The sequence below is a fragment of the Idiotropiscis lumnitzeri genome, chromosome 10 (assembly GCF_059441095.1).
Source record: "Idiotropiscis lumnitzeri isolate Australia: NSW breed Sydney's pygmy pipehorse chromosome 10, RoL_Ilum_1.0, whole genome shotgun sequence".
NCBI classification, from domain to species: domain Eukaryota; kingdom Metazoa; phylum Chordata; class Actinopteri; order Syngnathiformes; family Syngnathidae; genus Idiotropiscis; species Idiotropiscis lumnitzeri.
The window spans coordinates 7,913,460-7,936,827 of record NC_142400.1 but is presented as its reverse complement, the minus strand read 5'-3'; the positions used below and the strand labels follow the sequence as shown (position 1 = coordinate 7,936,827).

The 23,368-nt window shown below is 42.3% G+C and overlaps 3 protein-coding genes across 3 annotated transcripts; all 3 read left to right on the top strand.

The window, feature by feature from the left end:
* Positions 1–369: 369 nt before the first annotated feature.
* Positions 370–6,280, top strand: rab13 (RAB13, member RAS oncogene family). Its single transcript, XM_088307785.1, has 8 exons — positions 370–847; positions 1,194–1,254; positions 2,339–2,399; positions 2,476–2,553; positions 4,559–4,648; positions 4,874–4,939; positions 5,048–5,098; positions 5,447–6,280. The coding sequence occupies exons 1-8, from the start codon at positions 724–726 to the stop codon at positions 5,516–5,518; spliced, it is 603 nt and encodes a 200-aa protein (XP_088163911.1). The 5' UTR covers positions 370–723; the 3' UTR covers positions 5,519–6,280.
* Positions 6,281–6,433: 153 nt separating this feature from the next.
* Positions 6,434–17,899, top strand: entrep3 (endosomal transmembrane epsin interactor 3). Its single transcript, XM_088307778.1, has 14 exons — positions 6,434–8,216; positions 9,112–9,168; positions 11,277–11,384; positions 11,520–11,636; positions 11,719–11,826; positions 13,012–13,172; positions 13,267–13,366; positions 13,456–13,528; positions 14,071–14,371; positions 14,804–15,126; positions 15,235–15,276; positions 15,499–15,674; positions 16,120–16,266; positions 16,489–17,899. The coding sequence occupies exons 1-14, from the start codon at positions 7,983–7,985 to the stop codon at positions 16,732–16,734; spliced, it is 2,193 nt and encodes a 730-aa protein (XP_088163904.1). The 5' UTR covers positions 6,434–7,982; the 3' UTR covers positions 16,735–17,899.
* A 363-nt stretch (positions 17,900–18,262) lies between these two features.
* On the top strand, positions 18,263–22,851 carry fdps (farnesyl diphosphate synthase (farnesyl pyrophosphate synthetase, dimethylallyltranstransferase, geranyltranstransferase)). The gene is given in 11 exon segments (XM_088307780.1): positions 18,263–18,328; positions 18,330–18,401; positions 18,795–18,947; positions 19,024–19,164; positions 19,914–19,994; positions 20,087–20,209; positions 20,658–20,746; positions 21,060–21,132; positions 21,212–21,289; positions 21,378–21,512; positions 21,772–22,851. Coding segments are annotated over 11 exon segments (1,212 nt in total). The 3' UTR covers positions 21,973–22,851.
* The last annotated feature ends 517 nt before the right edge of the window (positions 22,852–23,368 follow it).

Below are 23,368 nucleotides of genomic sequence, written 5' to 3'. Positions count from 1 at the left end.
ACGGATTCCTGCAGTTCAAATTTATTATGGCTGAAATTGTTTTACTGTTTACTTAAATCTAAATATTCCTTTTTCTTAATTTTGTTAAATTGATATTCATCGATTTAAAAGAAAATGCTCAGCGCGTTGATATTTTTTTCATTAAGTACTTATTTACTCTTATTTCGAGATTTTTTCCCAAAACTTTAGTCATATTATTGTTATGTAGCAGTGGGCCCACTCTGGAGTCCAGTACGAATTTTTGGTTAATCTATCCACATCTCATAAAGCCTCCTAATTTGTTTTTGAAGCGCTTTAATCCTTCCCAACGCGAAAACAATCAAAATAGCGACATCTAGTGTACCTTCCCAGTAATGCCCGTCCGGTAGATACTCCCACGAAGCTCTCCCACTACGTCAGCTCTGGGCCGACTGCAAGTTTTTTTTCTTGTTTTTGGGGGGAGGCAGGGGGAAAACACGTAGACACTTTGTATTTTATGTTTGTAAACGGACTCAAAAGTTGTTTTTGTTGAAAAAGTAAGACGACTTTACGGTGATGTATGCGGATGTGAATAACTGGTCAACAACGCTGGTCAACCCAAACGGGACAGAAGAGGGGCACTGAGGGGGATCCGAATTTACCGGCGTCACTTTCTCAACGAAGGGAGGAAAGTTTTGCCACTCCAAAGACGAAGTGATTCTGTCAACTTTTACGGGTCACTATTTGAAAGAACGTCTGTATACTATGGCGAAAAAGTATGATTTTCTCTTCAAGTTGCTGCTCATCGGAGACAGTGGAGTCGGCAAAACATGTCTGATCATTCGCTTTGCAGAGGACAATTTCAACTCCACCTACATCTCAACCATCGGTACGTTTTCTTTTTAAAAAATAACGATCTACTGATACTCTCCTTCCACTTTATTGTCATGTCTAGACTGGCCTGTGCCTTTTCTTTCTCATCTTTTTTCACACTTAGTTCCTCTCCTGATTCAATATGTGAACTGACACATACGCACACGCACATATCTCATTCTTCCACCCACACTCATTCCTATCTTTCCTAACCATCTCTCCCTGTGATTTCGAACCAGTCTCCACCCAACGGACTGTGACCTACATTCTGCTACACTATGTAGTGTGTGTTTGAGTGCATGGGTTCAATTTTGAGGTATTTAACTGATTGTTTGCTCCAATCTCCAACCCCCTCTTCCCAGGCATCGACTTTAAAGTTAAAACAATTGAAGTTGACGGGAAGAAAGTGAAACTGCAAGTATGGTAAGAGATGAAGCTGTGCGTTGTGCTGTGCGTCACGTGACACTTGATGGAATGCCGCATATTACTGTGTAATATAAGCATCTGCATGAATAGTAATGTCCATTAGAAAATGTAATCATAATCAAAAAGTTTTTTAAGCGAGGGTAATAGTTTTTTGATTATGTTTTTAATTATTTCATACTTTTTTTTTTTTCCTGCGGTAGACCATGATCCCTTACCTCATCAAGCAGCCAGGACTTATCTTAGGTTTTGTGCTCCACGGTTCAGGCTTTTTGTCATTTATCAGTTGCTTTGGATTTTATTTTGCAGTCGCAATGATGATTAATGGAAATGGATCATAGCAAAAGCATACATTTTGTTTAGGAAATGTAATGGAATACAAGTGAAAGTTGGCAGCAATATAAATATGGTGACAAAACTACTAAAAGCTTACGTGAAAAATTCTTATCAAGTAACAAAGAGTTTGTACTCGGTTACATTACACGACTGCAGGGGATTATTAATCAGAGACAGTATGAGAAATGCTCGTGTGACATCAATCATCTAAAATAGCAATCTGTGCGAGACCCCCAATGGTCACCCCCCACCACCTCAACACCAATACACAAACACAGACTGAAAAAGTGATCAACAATTGCTATTTCACGTGACATTTATTTGTTTGTTTGCTTTTGTCACACCAGCACCCTCAGCCATGCTGAACATGCCAGAAACCGCGGCTGGATGTCATCCATGGCGGTGACTCTTCATTGGAAATAAAAAAAAAAAAAAGCAAAACAAACTTATTCCATTGGTCCTCGTCCATGACTGCGGTTCAAACTCATTGAATGCAACTTTAGAGAGGTCAAATTCTGAATTCCTCAGCAATTCCACTGTGCTTGATAATGGCATTATTTCCCATCCTGCCTGTAGCGCTCTCTGCTGTCACTTCAAGTCAGATTCATTGCTTGTGTCTGCACACATTCCTGGCAACCCGATGACAGCCATTTTGGTCCCTGCCAACATTTTAATAATGCACCCTGCAGATGAAAAGTGCAGCGCTGCCTTCTGTCCACTTTGTCTTGACCCCTTTTGCGACACGCAGGGACACGGCGGGCCAAGAGCGGTTTAAAACCATCACCACAGCCTACTACAGAGGAGCCATGGTAAATCCGGGATGATCACGCCTTGGTGCTCGCCACACATTGCAAAGCAGCTGACCTCTCTTTCGCTTTCTGCCAGGGCATCATCCTGGTGTACGACATCACAGACGAGAAGTCCTTCGAAAACATCCAGAACTGGATGAAGAGCATCAAAGAAGTGAGGTTATTTTCCGCCAAGTAAACATTTAAAAATAGTGCGCTCAGTGAGTAGCATTCATGTTAGTCATGAGTGTCTGTCTTTACTCACTGCAAGTCTTATACTACTGTTAAAAAAAAAGAGACTACACCTAAATGTTCCTGCTTTTGTCCTTTTGTTGAAATACTTAAACTGGCTGATTCTAAATAAGTGGAGCTGCAAGGCAAACGACACCTGGAACAATGTTTGCAAAAAAAAAAAAAAAAGGATCTTTGACGTCTTTAGCCGTCAATGGCAGTAAATGAGTTAATGGGCTCCGCAATACGTCCAGTACATTATCATCCCTTCAAAAAATTACATTTCATCTTGGGATGTATGGTACTTCTTATTGAAACACACATGGATGGAAAATAAAGTGTTACATTAATTTAAAGAGCCTCCAATTTGAAAGAGAAACAACAATTTCCACTATGCAGTTCAGTTTTAAACTGTTAATATTGAAAGTGTCCACATTAAAAGCACTGCACGATTCAAAATGTTTACAAGGTTTAATAAATTTGCTAAAGACCCAGTAAAGTAAATTCACTCTTTCAGAGATGCTTGGAGATAATTTGTGAAAATATGTGTAAAGACTGAAAATGCCATACTCAATTGTGGAATTTCTCACCATTTCAGTTTTTGTAATTTTTTTAGTGCACGTCTAAAACAACTCTGCATGATGTCTGAGCGCCTTTGTTCACATCCGTGGTTATCCGACCAAATTGTGACAAGCGCTTAGCTCCAGTACCTAGCTATGCCTACACTCTGAAAATGCATCTTCAATTCGACCGGTTTAGAGCGCATCGTTGTCCGCCTGCGCATGTCACGGAGAGGAAGTGAAAGAGCGAGAGGCAAATAAAAAGTTTGACTTTAAAGCAAGCACATCGTGGCCAAAATGCAAATCCTCCTATCGGACAGAGGTGTCAAGTAAACTCTGCCACAGGTTTTTTTCGACTGCTTCTACTCAAGACATTGTTTACCTGCCAGTTACGTAGAAGCAAGCACCTGTGGCTAAAGACAAACTATAGTATTGTTTACTTTCTGGACCTGGATTTGACATTTCTGTCAGGAGGATTTTCCTTTTTGCCAGCAATTTATTTACTAGCGCTTCGGGCTGGTGTGACTTCTTTAGAGTGCCTCGTTGTTGGAGCGTGGAAAAGCCAGCACGATATTTTCTAGCCTTCAGAGCAGGTGTGGGCAAACTACGGCACGGGGGCCACATATGGCCCGTTAAACGTTTTAATCCGGCCCGTCGAACTTGAAAGAAATTAAACTTGTTAATGTTTTATTTTCTAAATACTGTGAGTTTTCAAAGACATATATATTGTTGTAATGCTTTTGTTCACTCTCATTTAAAATGTTATGTATTTTTTTTTTTTTCTCCGATGAGGTGAGATTACCAAAACACTCCATCCATATGCTCCTGGACCGGCCCCGCTGTCAAATTTTAGAACCCATTGTGGCCCGCCAATCAAAATGTTTGCCCACCCCTGCTTCAGAGAGTTTAAGTGGATTTATTTTTGAGGCTCAAATGTGATTATGCTTAAGCATAAGAAAGATGCTTGACAAAGTCCCATCTTTTTTTTTTTTTTTTTTTAAATTTGATTTAATTGGCGGTTTGTCTGTTGAACAGAACGTGATTGGAGCTTCATTTTATATACTTGCCCCGATCATTTAAATGTGTCAAAGTTGTTAACAACATGCTTATCTGTAATGTGTTCAAGACATATTTAGTTTCAATTCACATCCAAGAACTTTAAGCAGTGTATATATGACGTGTCCAAGCAGACTCACCTTGCATCGAATGCTATCGAAGTCTAATCTAGACTTCAGAACAGACTGATTGCGCTACAAACATCCATCATCTTGCTTGTTTGCTGGCTTGCAATTGAGGTCTGTCTGTTTTTCCCGTGAATGCATCCCCCAGCCAACATCTCAATGCAGCTCAACCCGACCTAATCAGTCCATTTGCTCCATTCTTTCCCAGAATGCATCAGCAGGGGTGAGTCAAATGTTGCTCGGTAATAAGTGCGACATTGAGGCAAAACGGAAGGTTACCAAGGAGACAGGAGAAAAGGTGAGCTGACCCTGACGGAAATGTGTGCAATATTTTTTTTCTGCAATTTTCAATATGAGTGACATATATGAGCCCTTGATGACGGTGATGATTTACAGGGAGGGATTGTTTGCGTAAGGTGCAAGCATCTGATGACTCGGCGTTTTGTTTACTTAAGATAAGAAGCAGGAAGTGATTGCCATCTATATCCTGGCCCTGTGTAATTATGTTGTTTGTTGTTTACAGCTGGCTAAGGATCACGGCATCAGGTTCTTTGAAACCAGCGCCAAGTCCAGTATTAACGTTGAGGAGGTGAGCAGCAATGCAACAATCTGAACCGTATAGATTATTTATTTATTTATTTATGTTTTACTTAGACATTATCTTTCATCGTTGTCTGTTTCTACTTTTATTTTGTAGTCCTTTCTGTCTTTGGCACGGGACATACTTCACAAATCCAGCAAGAAACACGTGAGTAAAAAATTACAGCAGTGATGGGCAAGCTTTTGTGCACATTCGTCGCATTTGATTTTACAAGACAGACAGGTGGTCCATTTGTAAATGAGGTGAAAAAAAATAATGAACTAAAAAAAATTCCGCAATATTTTATTATTTATTAGAATGAATCGATAAACATATTATTTAATTAGGTAAATGATGAAATATAAAAATAAACCTATTTAGAATAACATCTAAGTAAAAATATCAGATGAAAGCGCTGCAGTATTTACACATTAAATGTTGAACAGGCAAGTTGGGTTGAGAGACAATCCTGAACAGGTCCTAAATGTCCTCTTCCTGTTTTCCTTTGTTCAAAAGGGTCCCACGAGCCGAGAGGTGAAGATCACCAGCAGCACACAGAAAAAAACGGCCAAATGTGCTCTTCTCTAGACATCGGAACACATAAGCACACACACACTGTGCCAGTTGCCCTTCAACTTAAAAAAAAAAAAAAAAAAAAAAAAAAAAAAAAAATCAGTTTGAACCAGACGCACACAGAAAGTCACACGTCTCCATCTGGTGGCTCACGTCCACAACATTTACGGCACATTCTTGTTCTTTGCACAGTCGCTTCGCATTCCATTTTTCAAAAAGGGATCGTCTTACAGTAGGTGACAAATCATTTCATTGTCTTTATAGAAGCATTTTAAATTCATTTCTACTTGTGGCGTGTGCAATATGTGTGACCACCCTATCACCAAATCCTAAAACTGAGGATGTGCGCATTTGTGAGATGCGATTGTGTTGGTTTTACCACAGATTGAACGTGCTTTCAGTGCAGCATTCAACATGCTCAACTTTTTTTTACCCTCGATAGCACACTGGGGAAAGGTAGGACACCCGGAAACTAAATACAGTATGTGAGAAGTAAATGTTATATGAAAAGATTGAGAATGTGGAGGTTTGAGGCAGCCATAAGTGCAATATAGAAGATTTGCGGAGAGGTGAATGATGGATGAAGCAAGTGAAAAAGTTTTAGTTGTGAGACCCGATTGAGCAATTTCCTGCTCACTCAACAGTACTGTGCTGACGGCAGCTCACGATTTTCTTTCCTGTCAAAACACGTGAGCTGCATCTAAGTAGGCTTCACTCTGCCAATATATTTGTATTTGGTTCGTGGCCACATTTGTGTTGAATAAAAACTGAAGAGTGGTCTTTGTGTTGTGGTTTGCAAACGCTTCGCAAACAAAAGCCACGGTGTGATCAGTACTTATCCTTTAGGGTTCTTTCTAGTTTATTTGTTCGAGAGCCTTGAAAGTTCAGTTTTAACATTTGCAAAAAGAGCTGTTAACAACATTCAAAAGTAAAGCAGAGAGAATAAAAGGAGCTTCCAAAAATGACAAAAAATGTACATAGACAACATTTAAACAAGAAAACTAAAAAAAAAAATTAATGTCAGGTAATAAAAGTGGTTTACTAATATATTTAAAAGGAAAAGAATGATTTAAATTATTTGGAGGACCTTAATCAAAGGTTTGTGGGGGGGGGGAGCAAAGTTTATCACCTTGATTTAAAAGCATTCCCGCTCTAGGCTGACTTCATTTCTTTCGGCAGCTTATTCCATTTGTGTGCAGCATAACGGCTAAATACATCTTCACCGTGTTTACGGTACTTTGAATTCCGGGCTCCATGACATGACCTGAACATTTTTCATCTAATGGGGTAATTATGCATGCGAGGCCAGCAAATTAGCATTTTTTTTTAATTAATATAAACTATTTCTGTTCCTAACAAACTTTTACTCCGCACTTCAGCCCAATTATAGGCAATTATGCACAAATGAGCTAACCGATATTCACTCCAACAGAAGAAGAAAGGAGACGACTTTCAATGTGTGTGAGAGCGGGAAGTAACTGCTCACTATGAATAGCTGATGAAAAAAAGTCGGGTCTTGCGCTACAGCTTGTTGCCAGGCGACCATCTGCCGGCCCCTTCCTTCCTTCTTTCCTTCTTTCCTTCCTTTATTCCTTCATCGCTCCCTTCCTTCCTCCCGCCCTCGCTTCCCAGCATCAACCCACCTCCTCTGCATGCCGCATCTCACGCACGCTTTACGTGCCTTGTCATCACGCACTGGGCCAGGCTCGGGCTTGCATACAGCACGATGCCTTTCCATCCCGGAGGCGGATCCACGCAGGAAAACACGCAGCGGCGTTTTAAAACGCGGACTTAGGATAGTGTTTTCAAGAGTGGCGTGTTGTTAAATATGTAGCTTGTGAAGAGTGGAGGAGGGCGCAGCGAACTCACGTCCCGGCCACTTAGCACGCGAGTGGACGTGATGCCCGCGTGACTGCAGGGAGGAAAAGAGGAGGCACTCCAAGCGGACTTGTCACCATTCGGTCCTTTCTGGTGCATTTTACAAATCGATGGAAGGTGGTTCGTTTTGACAAGGTGGGGGATTTTCATCTTTTTTTTTTCTCTCGGTGGTCCAAACAGTAGGTCGGGTGATGCTCCGCCTCGGAGGAGAACACACACACACACACACGCACGCAGCGAGCGGCCCACAAGCTGAGAGAGATGCGCGGCTTTCCACCCTTCTTGTTTTGGGATGTTTGACAACGTGCCGGTTGCTGCTTATTGCCGCAATGCCACTGGCGAGAGAGTGGAAATAGAGGAAAGAAGCGAAAAGAATAAGCGAGCAGAAGCGTCAATATGAGCCACACAGAGGAGTCTTGTTGCAGGAGGAGGTGCTGCTGTGAGGCGTATTGACTTCTACAGTCATGGCTGAAACAGTCAAACGTGTTTGCGTGCTCCATTCTCAACTTTCTGCTGACCAGGCTCTGAATGTTCAGCCATCCTTGAACTTTGCTTAAAGACCGACAGATTAAGTCCAACCTCCTTCCATCACATCTCCAACATGCCCTCGCCGTCAGACTCCAGCAGCGTGGCGTCGGCCTCGGGGTCACGAGGTTGGTCGGACAGCCGTCGTGGTATTTCGGGTCGAGGTCCCGGCGGGGCCAGGTTGCTCCTCTACCTGGGTCTGTGCCACCTGGGCCTGGGCGCCATGGTCCTGGCCTTCTCCTTCACCAGCATGGCTTTCACCTCGTCTGCTCGCGTGAGGCAGTCCTGTCCCTTCTGGGCTGGATTTTTTGTAAGTATCAAGCAACTCTGTATCATATATGCTACACTGGAAGCTGAACGTAGGTTGCCTTAAGTAATGAATTACGTAAAGTGAAGGATCGATAACTGTCATTAAACCTTTACAGGGTCCTTAGCTGTAGCTCCTTCGAGTGTGTGTGAGGTTATTATTATAATATGTAAATTATTGCCGAAAAAAATGACAATTTTCACTAATACTGTAGTTAACACACCAATCTGTAATAGTAATATTGGTAATTTTTCACAGAGGATAAAGAATATATGCCTGTGAGTTTTGTTGTATTGTCTGTCCGCATATCTTGCTGCACTGTTTGAGTTCAAATATATAAATTGTTTAAAATATTACAACACGACCACACACTGTAGATGCTATTTGTTAGCCTGACTATGGTATTTCTCATTATGTGTTAGCATCAAGCTAGCTGACGTTATGTGATTGTTTTAAATACACGTTTTGGGAGCTTTTTTTCTTCCACTGGAACTGAGGTCTTGGTCAAGATGGAAGTAATTATGAACCATTCCCAATGCAAGTCGGTGTCATTACAAATTCATGGTTCTACTAGAAATGAATTAAAAAAGTAACAAAAAAAAAATACAGTTTAACTCAATTTGGGGTTACCCGGAGGCACTTGAAATGTTGCGGTTGCGGGTGACACCGTTTAACAAGACCCCTCTCCACATTATTTACTTTCATTACTTCACCTCTCATTTTTTCATGAGTTGCAAAGGTTAAAAGTCACAATAGTGGTGGAAAATGGTTTCAAATAATTTATTTTGGTCAATTTTCTTTCTATTGCTACAACCTGGAATTTGAATAGGGGTGTGTAGACATTTTGTCCCCACTGCAAATGAGGTCATAACGCTTGTGTTTATTTGTGTCTTTGTAGGTGGTGGCATCGGGGATAGTCGGCATTATCTCATGGAGGAGACCTTTAACGCTGGTGGTATGTCTGCTTTCCTTTTCCAAACAATTTTTGTTTGTCACAGTACCCGGAAAAAACCCACCCAAGCAGGAGAACATCTAAGCTCCACATGAAAGGAACTGAGCTGGGATTCAAACCCTCTCAAATACAAGGCAGACCTGCTAACCACTTTTACACCGTGCTGCCACTCTGAAGCAGACAAGCGAAACACAACTTCACAGATTTGAGAAGAATTTTTTTTTATTAATTTCAATAACAGCATTTCTCTGATACATGTAAAGAAATATGGTACTTTAAAAAGGAAACCCCGACTCTGAGGCTATGATGCTAATGAAGGCACAAGGAGGAATAACTTGGCTCAGAGCTAACAACGGAACAGCTATTCCAGCTCTCTCCCATCCAACACGATGAATATGATGCCTTGCTGAATAAGGAACGCCAAAAACATAAACAAAAACTGCTGATATCCCTGTATGAAACATTCATGGTGGCTGTTTACTCAGCTAAGAGTGCTAATGCTAGCAAAGCACCCATTTGGTTTCTTCATGGTTGCAGGATATTTTAATCACATCAAACAGACACTCTGCCCACAGTCTGATAGCAAACATATCAAATAACAACTCAAACATAAAATAAAACTCAATGTGTATACTTGGTTAGCAATCTGGACCACTAGCGATTCTTGTTCCTCAGTTCGCTATCAGTCTTAGGAGAAATTGTCGTCAGGAACATGAGAAATATTCATCTTTATTTAGAAAGAAAAAAATTGTCTCGCATTGCTTGTAATTTTTTTGTTTGTTTTTTTTATTACAAGCACAGCAGGCCTACTTGTTAGCATGTTAGCACAGTTATAGGATTCAGGTTTTACTTAAGCTTCCTCCTACATTCCAAAAACATTCATGTTATGTTCATTGAAGACTCAAAAATACCCAAAGATGTGAATTTACTGGCGACTCCTCCGGCGTGTACCTCATCTCTCACCCAACTTCAGCTGTGATAGAGATTGACCCTAATTACTAACTGGATGGAAGTTTTATTACATTAGCAAATATTCAATAGCTGGAAGAGACGGAGGAATTGTGGTTTGATGTGAAAGACAAATAACCAACAAGGCACTTAGTCTTTCCCAAAGATGTCATGCAACTGCACTTTTTTTTTTTTAATAGACACCATAAACAGCAATTGAACGTGACAGTCCACACGAGGGGTCTTGTATTATTAATCGATCTGGCAACCCCTCGCAGATGGATCCTCTTGTAGCTGTGAATTATTCATACATTCCTGTAAAATATGGCTTATATATTTGCAAAGTTACTCCAGGCTGGAATTGTGTTTGTCTGAGTCCTGGAAGAGTCATACAAGGATGGAATTCTAACGATGGTTTAATTTTTAATTTTTTATTTTTTTTTACCAAATGTATAATATGGCAATGTATTATGTTGAAATACAAAACAAACTAGTAAAAGAGGACAAAATATTTTTTTCGGGCCTTATTAGCTTCAACCAACCTTTTGCTGACTATAAATAGTAAAGGAAGCTTTGATTCGCAATGTGGACAAACATATTTAATTGAATTATTGTGATCTATAACTACAGGTAATTTGATTGTATTAAATTAGTCTTCCGATTTACATCTATTACAGCTTTGATTTGCCGAGAAGACTTTCTACAGGACCTCGTGTGCCAGTGAGAATTTATCCGATCGGGGGAGCCGTCACGTTTTTCTTTTGCGTTTTCTTCTTTGTGCTGTTTTGTGTAAACTTCCGTGTGGTAGGGAAAATAGTTCATCTTGCAGTATTTGTCAATTCCTGGGATCTTTGAAATGCTCTTATAAGGCTCTGTTGTTGCTATTTTGTCGTGTTTATTTGTTTTTACAGTGTGGTGGGTGAACCTCTGTGCTGAAGGGCCACATTTAATTTTTTTTTTTTTTTTTTGAAGTGACAGAATTGCCTCATCATTTGCCGATGAGGTTAAAAAAAAAAACTGTGTTTTTGTTCATTCCAAACGTATTTGAAAAAAAAAAGACTTTTGTCCATAGGTTGTATTTCCATTCGGAGTCCCTCAAGCTTCACAGTTCTGTTAATGAATGCCGGAGAATACCAAATCTTTGGCCTTGTGTCTCTCCACAGGTTTCTCTTTTCATGCTGCTGTCCGCCGTGTGTGTGATCCTCAGTCTGGCCGGCTCTATGCTCTCTTGTCAGAACGCGCAGATGGTCAAGTCCATGCTCACCTGCAAGGTACAAAGAAAGCGCAAGCCTCATGCTAAAATGCCCTTCGAAACAGATGCGCGCGGTGGAATATTCCCGGAATAGATTTTGAGTTTTGTCAGATAATTGTGCAGTCTTGACTTTGCACTCTTTCTCTGTGTGTAGGTGGAGAATGGCCGTTGTGTGTGTTGCACGCCCACTGAATCCTGCTCCAGCAAAGAGGATGGAACTCTTGTCCTCAACCTGAATTCGGATTGCCACTCGGTTAGACATCAGCTAAAGGTAGGGAGGTTGCGTCTCCCGATAGTGTTTGTTTTACACATTGCAGCTAAAATAGCTGAAGATGTTCCATATTGTTCTGCAGGACTTGTTGTTTAGCGCTTGTGGTCTGAGCATTCTTTCCACCATCATCTGCACTCTGTCCACGGTCACCTGCAGCATCCATATTTTCTCCCTGGACCTCGTGCACCTGGTGAGTGCACGCAGATAGTTTTTTTAATCAGTGCTCAAAGGTGACAGGTCATATACTTACAAAATATTGACTTAAAGAGAATTGTTCGTGAATGACATGAAACAAAAAAAAACATGAAATGAATAAAAAGAACAATAAGTGACATACTTAAAACATTATTTTTCTCTAACATTTTGTATGAAACGCAATCTTTTGCATCATTCTACAGAATTCTGGTAGTATTTCGCATCATCCGGAACAGTGATTCTCAGTGACAGTTTATTATCGTATCACTGATAACCTCTAGCGGGCTCCCTCTAGTGGTAGGCAAGTATAGTTCAGATGTATTTAACTTTTTAGTGCAAGTCATGCGTTTCATTTTTAAAGATGTTTAATTCATTTGTGAAAATGTAAAAAATAATATTTACGAAAATGCCATTTTAAAAATGTCGCATTCTTTTGTCATGTTTTCATAAAATATTTCAAATATAGCTTAACATGCCGACATGTGTTGCTCATTCTATGACTTTATTTAAAGGGGACACCAATCCCCCAAAACTGTTTGCAGTAACATGTTCTTTGTGCCTAGTCTGAACATGGCATTCAGATTAAAATTGTGTTTGTGAAATATGAGTTAAGAAGCAAAATCCGGTTTTTAGCCATCTGGTGGCCGACTGGTTAGCACAATGGCCTCACAGTGAGAGACAGCATCGGGCGTGGGTTCAATCCCGGCTCCGGCCATCCTGTGTGGAGTTTGCATGTTCTCCCCGTGCTTGCCCGGGTTTCCTCCGGGTACTCCGGTTTCTTCCCACATTCCAAAAACATGCATGGCAGGCCGATTGAACACTGTAAATTGCCCCGAGGTACGAGTGTGAGTGTGGATGGTTGTTCGTCTCTGTGTGCCCTGCAATTGGCTGGCAACCAGTTCAGGGTGTCCCCCGCCTACTGCCCGAAGATAGCTGGGATAGGCTCCAGCACCCCCCGCGACCCTAGTGAGGAGAAGCGGTACAGGAGATGAATGGATGGATGGATGGGTCACACAGTTGCTGAGGGCTCAGGTAACGACCAATCAAAGCTCACCTGTTTTCTGAAAGTGAGCCATGATTGGTCAGTTCCACAACATTAACTCAAAATTTGGCTCCGGTTTGACTCCTGCATTATAAATCATATGATGAACAAGTTTACATGCTTCCCCCCCCACCCTAGCTGGCGCCCCACCGTTCTCGTTCTGTCAACCCGGAATGCACCACGCCTCAGGATGCCTTCCTGACCAACATCATGGACTTTGAAGAGTTTGTTCCGCCCATTCCACCGCCTCCTTACTATCCTCCTGAGTACACCTGTAGCTCGGAGACGGACGCGCAGAGGTAACATTAGGAACACAATTGGCTCTTTATTAGGAACACCCTTGATGGACACTGTCCGAGAGGATGCATAAATAATCGCCATACTATTTTGTAGTATCACCTACAACGGGTCTATGGAGAGCCCCATTCCGCTCTACCCAACTGACTGTCCTCCCCCTTACGAGGCTGTGATGGGACAAAGAGCTGCTAGCCAGGTGAGGACGATTGTTGATAAATATTTTTTTGGAATATACATCAAGTGGCACTGTGGTGATGCTTCTCGTGACGTTTTGTGTGTGTCAAGGCAACAATGTTCGACCAACACGGCGCAGAGCTGTCCGGAGAGCGAGCAACGTCGACGGCGTTCAGTGGAGAGGGTGAGCTATGATTTATAAGTCTCGATATAAAATATTCAACAAATTCATTGATCGTTAGGAAGTCGATCAATTGCGTGCCGATTGATCATCTCGTGGATAGAAAGAATACCAATTTCTGTAATTGATTCATTGATTACTGATTTTCGTCACGATCGATCAAGCATATGAAGCCAAATGCCTACTCGTTGTTCTGGCGGCAAAACAACGGAAACAATAATGATGGACGAAAACAAAAATGTTGGCAGCTAAACGCTGTAATCATTACGCTTACACAACTATTGATCCAGTTCTCTTACTGCTACACCTTAGTGGTGTAAAGTCTCTAGCAGTTATGTTTTCTTGCAGTTTAAATCAAACAGCGAGGCAGAGCAGTGATAGCAGCAATTTTCCTGCCATTTAATTTCTATACAAAAACAGCAAATTCAATTTTAAAAATGAGTGTGAACTTAGCTAAATTTGCAATTTTCATTGTTTTGTTTTTTTTTTTTCAAACAAGGCTTTACAAAGTTCTCAAATTATTTTCTTTTACTTGATATATTTAGTCTCCATGGATAGCGGGTCTCTGCTTATGTCCGAGATCGTGGACATCCCAGATGATTCGTCGCCGTCCGAGGACTCGTGTCTGTTAGAGGTGGCGGTGAGGAATCCTGGCGGCAGGGCCAGCAGAACGGCCAGTGAGGTGAGCGACGGGCTGGACGGCGGAGCGGAGCGCCTCAGCCTCCGTGGTCCTCGCTCGCAGACACCGGAGAGTCCTCTGGCCGGAGGACCCAGAGCAAGACGTTTTCTCAGAGGGGAGAGGTCCAACTCGTGCTCTTCACCCAGCACTGCCGCCACCACGTACAGGTGGGTAGGACGGTCATTTGGTACACCAGTAAAATCTAATGAAATTCAATCCCAGAGCATTAAGTCCATCTGGCTCCTTCAACGTGAACGTTTTACACTCCAGTCCTGAAGGTGGAGTAATGTCACCTGCACCACACAAATGGTTTTTTTCCCACCATAGTCCAATTAGGAATCTGACCTGTTCACTTAATTTACTGCAGTTGTTGGTAAATTTATGATGGTCAAAATATTTTTTTAACTCATTGACTACCATTGGCGGCTAAATACGTCAAACATCCATTTTTTTTTTTTTTACTTGTCTGGTGGTGAATTAGTTAATTGATATTGTGACAGTATGACTTGGACAGTATCTGGCTAACATTTGACCCAATCAATGTATACTAAAAAGACAGTTTTTCATGACATAGTTTACACTACTGTTCACTCCTCCAGGTCTCCAATTTTGCGGCGCCAGGCGATGCTAGCCCGAAGTTGTTCCCATCTTGGGTCCATAGCGGGGTCCGTCTCGCAACAGAAATCCCCCATCCCGGACATCCGAGTTCGCCCCTCCACTCCTTTACGCCAAGCGGTTGGCCATGACGCCAGCGAGCAGTTTGTGGGTCAGAGCGGTGGACCTCCATTACAGCGCCAGCCTCTGTACCTGCGACGACGAGCCGGGAGGAATAACGGCGAGGGTGGTAGAAATGACAACGAAGGCCTCCTACGCATTATGAGGTCACGCAGTGAGCCGGGCCTCAGCTCCTCGACAGGTGCAGGTAATGAAGCTCCTAAAACTCTTCTATGAAGTATTGTTAAGTGTCCTTGGTTTCCTTGAAAGATGCTTTATAATTGATTTAAATATATTTTTGTTCTTTTGCCTCCAGTCGACTTGAGCTTTGTGTGCAGTAAAGCTTCTCCAGACACAGGTAATATTGGCTAAACTTTATTAAGACAGAGAGTTACATTGCTTTTAGAATGATAATTTTAAATGTGTTAAAATGAAAAATGAGGAGCAGAGGAAATTTATCTGGACCTCTGGAAGATATTTAAGTTTTTTTTTTCAGTGATAAAATGAATACATGTGAAATTATTTGTTCTATTTTGGGCGGTTGACAATAAAGCAAGTATAAACCTCGCTTTCTTCTCAGGTCCATCCAACGAAGCACAGCTGCAGCCTCGTACATCTTTGCCGCCTGCTACTGCTTTACCAAGAAAAGACAGCATGAAATCCACAGATCCGGGGGTACAAGTTCCGTCCAAAGCTCCACCGGTGTCACCCCTGCGTTTACCCAGAGAATACCACCGCTCACTTGGTGACCTCAAGGTTTGTCTGACAAAGTTTTTGGATATTTTTACCCGTTCGTACAGTCAAACCTTGCATTTAAATAGACAGTAGAGCCTCTGATTTGTTAGGATTTTGAAGCGGTATTACCTAAAGGAAAAGTAGAAACTAAGTACCGTGCCGACATAACCCATCCATTTTCTGCGGGTGTTCTTCCATCCTGACCGGGGATTTGAACCCCTAACTGAGCCCACCAGCTTCCACCAACAGTTTCAAAGAATGTAACATTAAATTTACTTCAACTTCAATACACAAAAACATCCAAAATGTCTTCGAACTTCCTAAATATAAGTTAGGAAAACAATGCTTCATTTTTCTAGTGTGTAAAAACAGTCATAAGTCTTTCTGTATCCAAAGGTCACTGTGACCTGGTTTAAGTGTTCATATTTATTTTTCCATACTGATTTTACAACCCGTCTCCTACAAGGTGACTCGAGTCCTGATGGCTCGCTTCCTGCAGCGCTCCAAACGCAACCTGGCGCCCTCCTCCGAGCATGCTGGGAGTGCAGGGCAGGTGCCTAAAAGGAGAGGAGGAGCTGAGGGCACCGCCACCAACCATCTGTCTTTGGAACAAGTATGACCACTTACTTAATACTGCTGTCTTTATTCCCTCAAATCGTGTCTGTCCTCGAATGGACACTGTACCCCAATTAAGACAAATAATTTACTTGCTTACCTTTTCACGTCAACAAATAGTGACCTCATTGCTTTATATTAATCACAATCAATGTGTTTTCTGTTTTTGTCCACATCCCTGCTTAAAAAAAAAAAAAAAAAAAAAAAAAACATTGTCCAGGTTTGGCGGGCCCCTTGGAGCACCACTCGAGGACAACCCAACCACCACTCCCACCAACGCACCCACCATCACTCACACAGCGACAGCCGGCACAACCGTAGCCACGGCAGCCGTGCCCCGGAGGGTATCCACTTGCGCAGCTGCGGGGATCTTAACTCCTCATCCTCTGTGTCCGTACGCCGATTAGTGTCTCCTCACCTGCAGCGTGGCTCGTCTGGAGCGCTCTACTCAGAGTCTGCGCTGTGAAAACAAGGAGGAGGTTAGCGAAGATAATCAAGTATTGCGTGTAAGTGAAGATATTTGAAGAGCCATCAACTCCAAAGTCTTATGGCCTTATTCAGAAGGTGCTTTACATCACTCGGAATACCAGATGAGATGCTCGTCCGGCCTCATCTAAACCGAGATAGCCGAGACCCTCCTTCCATTCGGCTGCGGCCTTCCCAAGTGGCAAAATCCTGGAGACTGACAGGCCCTCAAGCATTCAACGAAATGGATTACAATATGCTAAAGGCCCTCCGGTACATTGTTGTTCAACGCAAGGAGTTGACATGTTGGATGGTGATTTAAAAAAAAAAAAAGTATTTTGTCTTCCACGTAAAAAGAAAATGAAAAGAGACTTGACCATGCATAGTTAGCTGAGTGTGATATAAGCAAATGTGTTCACATTTTTCTTTGCGCAGTTCTACCAGCCCTCCGCCACCAACGCATTTGCCGGCATCCCTGATAAGAATGCACGTCCTGTATTCTCTTATGGCTGGCGCCTCGGAAACATGGTGTGGTGTTCGTGCATGTTTTGCGACCCCCACAAACATCAGACAGAGTATATCATGTGAAATGTCTTCATTTGCATGGGTTGACACTTTTTCTCCCTTGTCCACACAAAACGTACAGGAAGTGTTAAAAGACAGGTACGTATCTAATAAGTGTTGCAAACAAAATATGCATATGCAGCACACTAGTTTGGTGTGCAATACGTGCTTGTGCGCCAAGCATATCTGATTGTGGCTTTTGCAGTCGCCTCCTGTAAGATAAAAAGGTTTTCATTGCACTTGGACTCTGACGTAATGAGTCTCTTGCAATAAATGTATATATTTGTCAGGACACTACCCAACAGGGCTCACACTAAGGGCATCAGACTGATTTTTTTTTCTGCAAAACCAGAGTGAAGATGATAACATCAGCAGAGGCGCTTTTTGTAAACACACATACAAAACAGATTTTCAAAATGTACATGTACTGTATACACACACACACACAGGCACTCTCCACTGAGACGTGTTTCTACCTCCTCCTGTCTTGCATTATTATTGCATTATGTCTTGCATTATTTATTTGAAGAAATGTTTATCTGTATGGCAGGCTTTGCAGGATACAGCCTTGAAACCTGAATAAATTGTATGTAAATATGACACCCATTTAGTGAGTGCACTTTGTAAAATGCAGTTAGTGGTTTTGCGTTTTTAAACATAATGAATAGCTAATGTGAAAAATAACACATTTAACGCTTGTATTATTTTCTTTCATTTTTTTTTAAGTGAAAAAAAATGCAGGCTCACCCGTTGGTTCGCACTATCCCACTCCACTTGAAACTCCTCCCCTTTTTTAATTCTATTGGCCGGTCTGCGTGAAAACCCATCCTGGTTCGATTAAAGTGGCCAATGAGAACGCTGAGTGTCAAATCAAGCCTTCTTAATCTCCGCCCACAGCCACTCGGCGCATAGGGTGATGGGAATTCTAGTTTTGCAGCTTCCAAATAAAACAGGCGTCATTCTCAATGGGAACTACAATCTACACATCCTGGTTCCAAGAGACGTTCACGTTCCTCGGTTTGATTACGAGTAAAAAAATCCGACGGGACGCAACTTTGCCTTGTTTTACGATATAATTTGGGAGACGAGGACATAAGAAGTATGGTACGTAACGGGTGTGTGTGATAAATAAAAATCGATTATTTTTATTTATGAACGTGAATCACTGGCAGGCAATTAAAAGGTAAACGATGTCAGCCAACGTTACTTGTTTTGACGTGAGAAGCTGCTAGCTAAAAATAGCAATTTAACGTAATCCTTGCCCCTCTTGTGAGCGAAAAGCGGACTAATTTCCCGCAACAATTGCTTGCGTAGAAGTAAAGAATGTCGAAGCTTTAGTTTTACTTCTCATTGGAACGGAGGGACACTCGGGCGCAGTTTGGGATGAGACACCTTTTCCGCCTGCCTATTAATGTCCCGAAAATGGTTCGAATTGTGCGGCCAGCTGCGAGGTCACTTGAGGCACAACACCGTGCATCTCTGGTGTCGTCTGTCCAGGGTGACAGCGCCTGCAACGGGTCGCATAGCAAGAAGGCTCTGCTCTCGGACCCGGGGCTGTTCGAAGCCCAGTTCGAGGAGCTGGTGCAGGAGCTGACGGAGCAGGACCTCACCGACCCCGTACTGCGCGACGCCCTGAACAGGCTCAAAGAGGTGAGTAGTTGACATCAACGATTTGGATGGAACGTCGAGTGACTTAGACTAAGTGTGTGTTGTGTTTATTTGCTAGGTTTTGCTCTACAATGCCCCAGGAGGCAAAAGGAACCGCGGCCTGTCTGTGATTGGCTCTTTGCGGGAACTCGTACCACCGACAAGACTCACGCAGGACGACGTGCAGCGGGCTCTAGTGGTCGGATGGTGTATTGAATTGGTAAGTTCTGCGGGTTGCTTCATTTGCGAATTGATTTTTGTTTTACTTCCACGAATGGATGTAATTAGTTTTTTAACTATAAGAAGCCTGTTTCCACTTGTGTGACACTGTCAGACCACCTACACGTGCCAGCCCATCCATAATCAAGCAACATTTGAAACAGTTACATGAAGTCCTCAACGGGAATCTAAAAGTTGACTTTATAAAGGAATTGCATACTTCTCCAAAAGTCTGTCTCCGAACGTCGCTTTGATACTACTCCTACGGACTCCTGTTCGAGTTTCCTAATATGTTTTTTCTAAATGAGAGACAATGCTGGCTCTACCCTAACCCGAATAAAACAAATGGCAAAATTTTCCTCCAGCAAGCAATTTTAACATATCGATGAAGAACCCACCGGAAGACAGATTAAAAATACAAATCCATTGTTATGAAGTCATTCTCCTCCTTTTTGTTGGCGCACATGCTGCTGGTTGCGGAAACAGCCACTTGCACTATTTTGTCAAACAATCACTGATTATGGTGCTCTGAAATGGTTTCAATTTTGTTAACCGTTGAACCTCAAGTTCTTACTATCAATCATGCATCAAACTTGTGTGACGGTGAACCGGCAGCCTTGTAACCGCATTCATTTGATCATTTTTGTCCATCTAAGCTGACTGAGATGTGGCCGCATACACGAATCAGTTAACACCTGATGTGTCACACTGCCTTAACACATTTTTTTGCTCTGCGGGTGTTGTTTGTAGCTTCAAGCCTTCTTCCTTGTCGCCGATGATATCATGGATGCGTCTGTGACCCGCAGAGGACAGCCCTGCTGGTACAAGAAGGTGAGCCCTGTTCCATTTGTAAAATAATTGTTCTTATGGAAATGTTCCTCCATTTTCTTTTTTGCATGAAAGCTATCTTCTTTTTTTTACAGGACGGGATTGGTTTGGATGCAATCAACGATGCCTTCCTCTTGGAGGGCTCAATTTACAGGCTGCTTCGCAGACACTGCAGGAACCAGCCCTACTATGTCCACCTACTGGAGCTATTCAATGAGGTATTCTAGGTTTTATTTTGGAATATATTGAAAAGGATGCAGGGCCAGCACGGCAGGTCAAAACGTCCTTGGTTAAAATTCGCCTCAAACCTTCCTTTGTAGAGTTTGTGTGTTCTCCTCATGTTTGCATGTTTTTTCTTTGTGTAGTCCGGCTTCAAAATCACACATGGTACTTTCAGGAGTCTGAATTGTCCAAAGGTTTGGGTGTGAATGGCTGGTTATGTGCTCATTCATAAATTGACTTGACTCACGAAAAGCAACAGGACATGGGTTAAAAAAAAAAAGGAGAATATACGCCTCATTTTAATGATGTTTCCCCCTAAAATGTCACGTTCAGGGTCCACCCTGGCTCTTGCACAAAGTCAGTAGAGATAGGTTCCCATAAAATTTGGACAAAGGATATGTTGCATAGTAGTGTTTCACAGGATCTTTTTTTTTTTCATTGCAGACCTCCTTCCAAACAGAACTGGGCCAAGCTCTGGACCTCATGACAGCGCCCCCTGGTCACATTGACCTCAACAGATTCACTATGGAGAGGCAAGTTGAGGTCATGAGGGGAATGAAACCCCAAAAAGAAATGATTCCAAAGCACCATTCCACAAAATAATCCAGTTTCACTTAATTGGTCAGATTTAAAATAAATAAATGAATAAATACTACGCATGTATAATCATATGCCAGTGATGTATAGTGACAGGAAGACCAATAAAATTGTTTCCTCTTGCTCTTCTTGGCAAGAGCTGACATAAACCTGTGTATCCACATGATGTAAAATGTGTGTCTTGTCTTAAAAAAGGTTTGGAAACATTGTCGTGAAGTACAAGGTTTTGAAGGTATGATTCTGTTTCAGGTACAAAGCTATTGTGAAATATAAGACTGCCTTTTATTCCTTCTACCTCCCGGTGGCAGCAGCGATGTACATGGTAAGCAAGCCAATTGTTGAGTGTTCAGTGAAGTAAAGAAAGTCTTTTTTAGGAACCTCTCTTAATCACATTTTCATAGGCTGGAATCAAGGACGAGGAGGAGCATAAAAATGCCAAACGGATTTTATTGGAGATGGGAGAATTTTTCCAAATACAGGTCAGTTTACTTGGCATGTATTTTTTATTTTTTTTTAAATCAGAGCAACCACCCAAAAAAAACAACGACGTACATGCTCTTGTTGCAGGACGACTACCTGGACTGTTACGGAGACCCCGCTGTGACAGGAAAGGTCGGCACGGATATCCAAGATAACAAGTGCAGTTGGCTTGTCGTCACGGCGATGGAAGTCCTGACCTCTGAACAGAGAAAAGAGTTAGAGGTGGGTTTCAACACAGCAACTGTCAATAAAAAGATTTAATGTTCATATAGTTTAGCTATGTTATATTATTTGGGGGCTGCAAGAGTTGCATAATAAAATGCAGATATTTTGTATTACAAAAATAGTGATTCAAATTTCCCCATTGTGGGACTAATAAAGGACATCTTTATCTTTATTACTTTCTGGCCTGAGACAAGCTAAGATGACCTTCTTTGTCTGCTTCAACTGACGAAAAAGTTGCCTCCGTTGTCCCCCTCAGGCGTGTTACGGGCGGCACGATGACGCCAGCGTGGAAAAGGTCAAAGCGCTATACAACGCCCTGCAGATGCCGAGCCTCTACCGCAAGTACGAAGACGAGAGCTACCAGCGCTTACAGAAGCTCATCGCGTGTCATGCTCGGAACCTTCCTCACGCCGTGTTTCTCAACTTTGCCAAGAAGATCTACAAGAGGAACAAGTAAAGCGGAACATTGGACAATGTTCAAGGACTACAGATGGCTGAAGTCGGGGGGAGTAAAAAAAATCATCGACGCAGTTGTTTAATTCCATTCACACTTTAGCTTATCTATTTATTGCAGCATCTTTTGTCATTCTCTGCTGAATAGTGAAGATTCAGTTTGGATTTATAGGCGCATGAGTTTGCTATACTATCAATGAGAGCTACATATTCAGGCAGACCTGCTTTCTTAATTCCAGAGCTGGGCACATGACCCTTTTTTGCTGGTCAGTCCCCTGCCCTCCGGTTGCGATCTCTGTATCGTTCCGGCCTCCACCCTCCGACCTTATTCATAAAAAATTGCCCCTCCCTCTTGTAATGGTATGCCCCTGTAGCAGGTGGTAGGCGTGGGTTACGTGATGTCAGAATAAGGAAATACAGGAACGCTTGAACGCACACTGCTGTCTCACATCTCTTCATACACAAACGATTGTGGCGCTTTTGATGCGTTCTGAGGCAATTTTTGTCATTTGCCCATTTTGCGAGTAGGTTCATCAGTTGCATGAGGGCCGATTCGTGGGCCGGACTAAAATTAACATGCGGCCTGTTAATCGAACCCTTTTTTTTAATTTGTCACTCCCTGCCCCAAAAATGGGGGTGACAAATTTTCAGTCCCTGGGACGGACTGCCCAGCTCTGCCTAATTCTATATTTTTATATCTGCCGCTGTAACTATAGGCAGCCCTGGACTGGTTGTTTATTGCCTGTAATAAATAACAAATGACCAGATACAGTATATTATTCTGGTCTCTGCTCTGACATGTTTTGTTTAAACGCATCATTAAATGAACCGTCATCCACCATTTTCTATTAGGGTCACGGGTAAACTGGAGCCTGTCACTCACTTTGGGCAAGAGGTGGGGTACACCTTGGATTGGTCATTCACATTCGCTTTCACCTCTGAAGACAAATTAACGTCCTCAATGGCCCACTGAGACAAGATTCAAACCTCAAAAGTGAGACAGATGTGCTAACCACTAGACAACTGCGCTGCCTTGTCAGGGTTTTAGTGAGTTCGAGGCTGTTGCTTCCGGGTCAGTTTTTATTCATACATGAATAAAAACCACAAATATGCATAGAACATGCAAACTCCACACTGGAAGGCTGTAGCCAGGATGTGCACGCAGAACCTCTCCACTGTGCGACAGAAATGGTTACCACTAGTTCACTATGTTGCCCTAAAATGAACTCACTGCTTAAATATTAAAACTATGTAAGTCGTTGCAATTAAGTTATCATGAAAGCCAGTAGGGGGTCGCAAAGTAATTATCTGATAACAGAACGAGAGGAATGAGATGTTATGACAAGACAAGTCAAGAAGGTGCTGTCAGCGTTTGGCAAGGGTGTCGATGCTAGTTGCTG

What these genes read in the sequence shown, in the direction of transcription:
- rab13 (XM_088307785.1), top strand. Translation starts at nt 724, where the DNA reads ATGGCGAAAAAGTATGATTTTCTCTTCAAGTTGCTGCTCATCGGAGAC. An exon ending in CACCTACATCTCAACCATCG is followed by an intron (nt 848 to 1,193) that starts GTACGTTTTCTT and finishes CCCTCTTCCCAG; the next exon opens with GCATCGACTTTAAAGTTAAA. An exon ending in CCTACTACAGAGGAGCCATG is followed by an intron (nt 2,400 to 2,475) that starts GTAAATCCGGGA and finishes GCTTTCTGCCAG; the next exon opens with GGCATCATCCTGGTGTACGA.
- entrep3 (XM_088307778.1), top strand. Translation starts at nt 7,983, where the DNA reads ATGCCCTCGCCGTCAGACTCCAGCAGCGTGGCGTCGGCCTCGGGGTCA. An exon ending in CCCTGGACCTCGTGCACCTG is followed by an intron (nt 11,827 to 13,011) that starts GTGAGTGCACGC and finishes CCCCCACCCTAG; the next exon opens with CTGGCGCCCCACCGTTCTCG. An exon ending in TCGGAGACGGACGCGCAGAG is followed by an intron (nt 13,173 to 13,266) that starts GTAACATTAGGA and finishes ACTATTTTGTAG; the next exon opens with TATCACCTACAACGGGTCTA.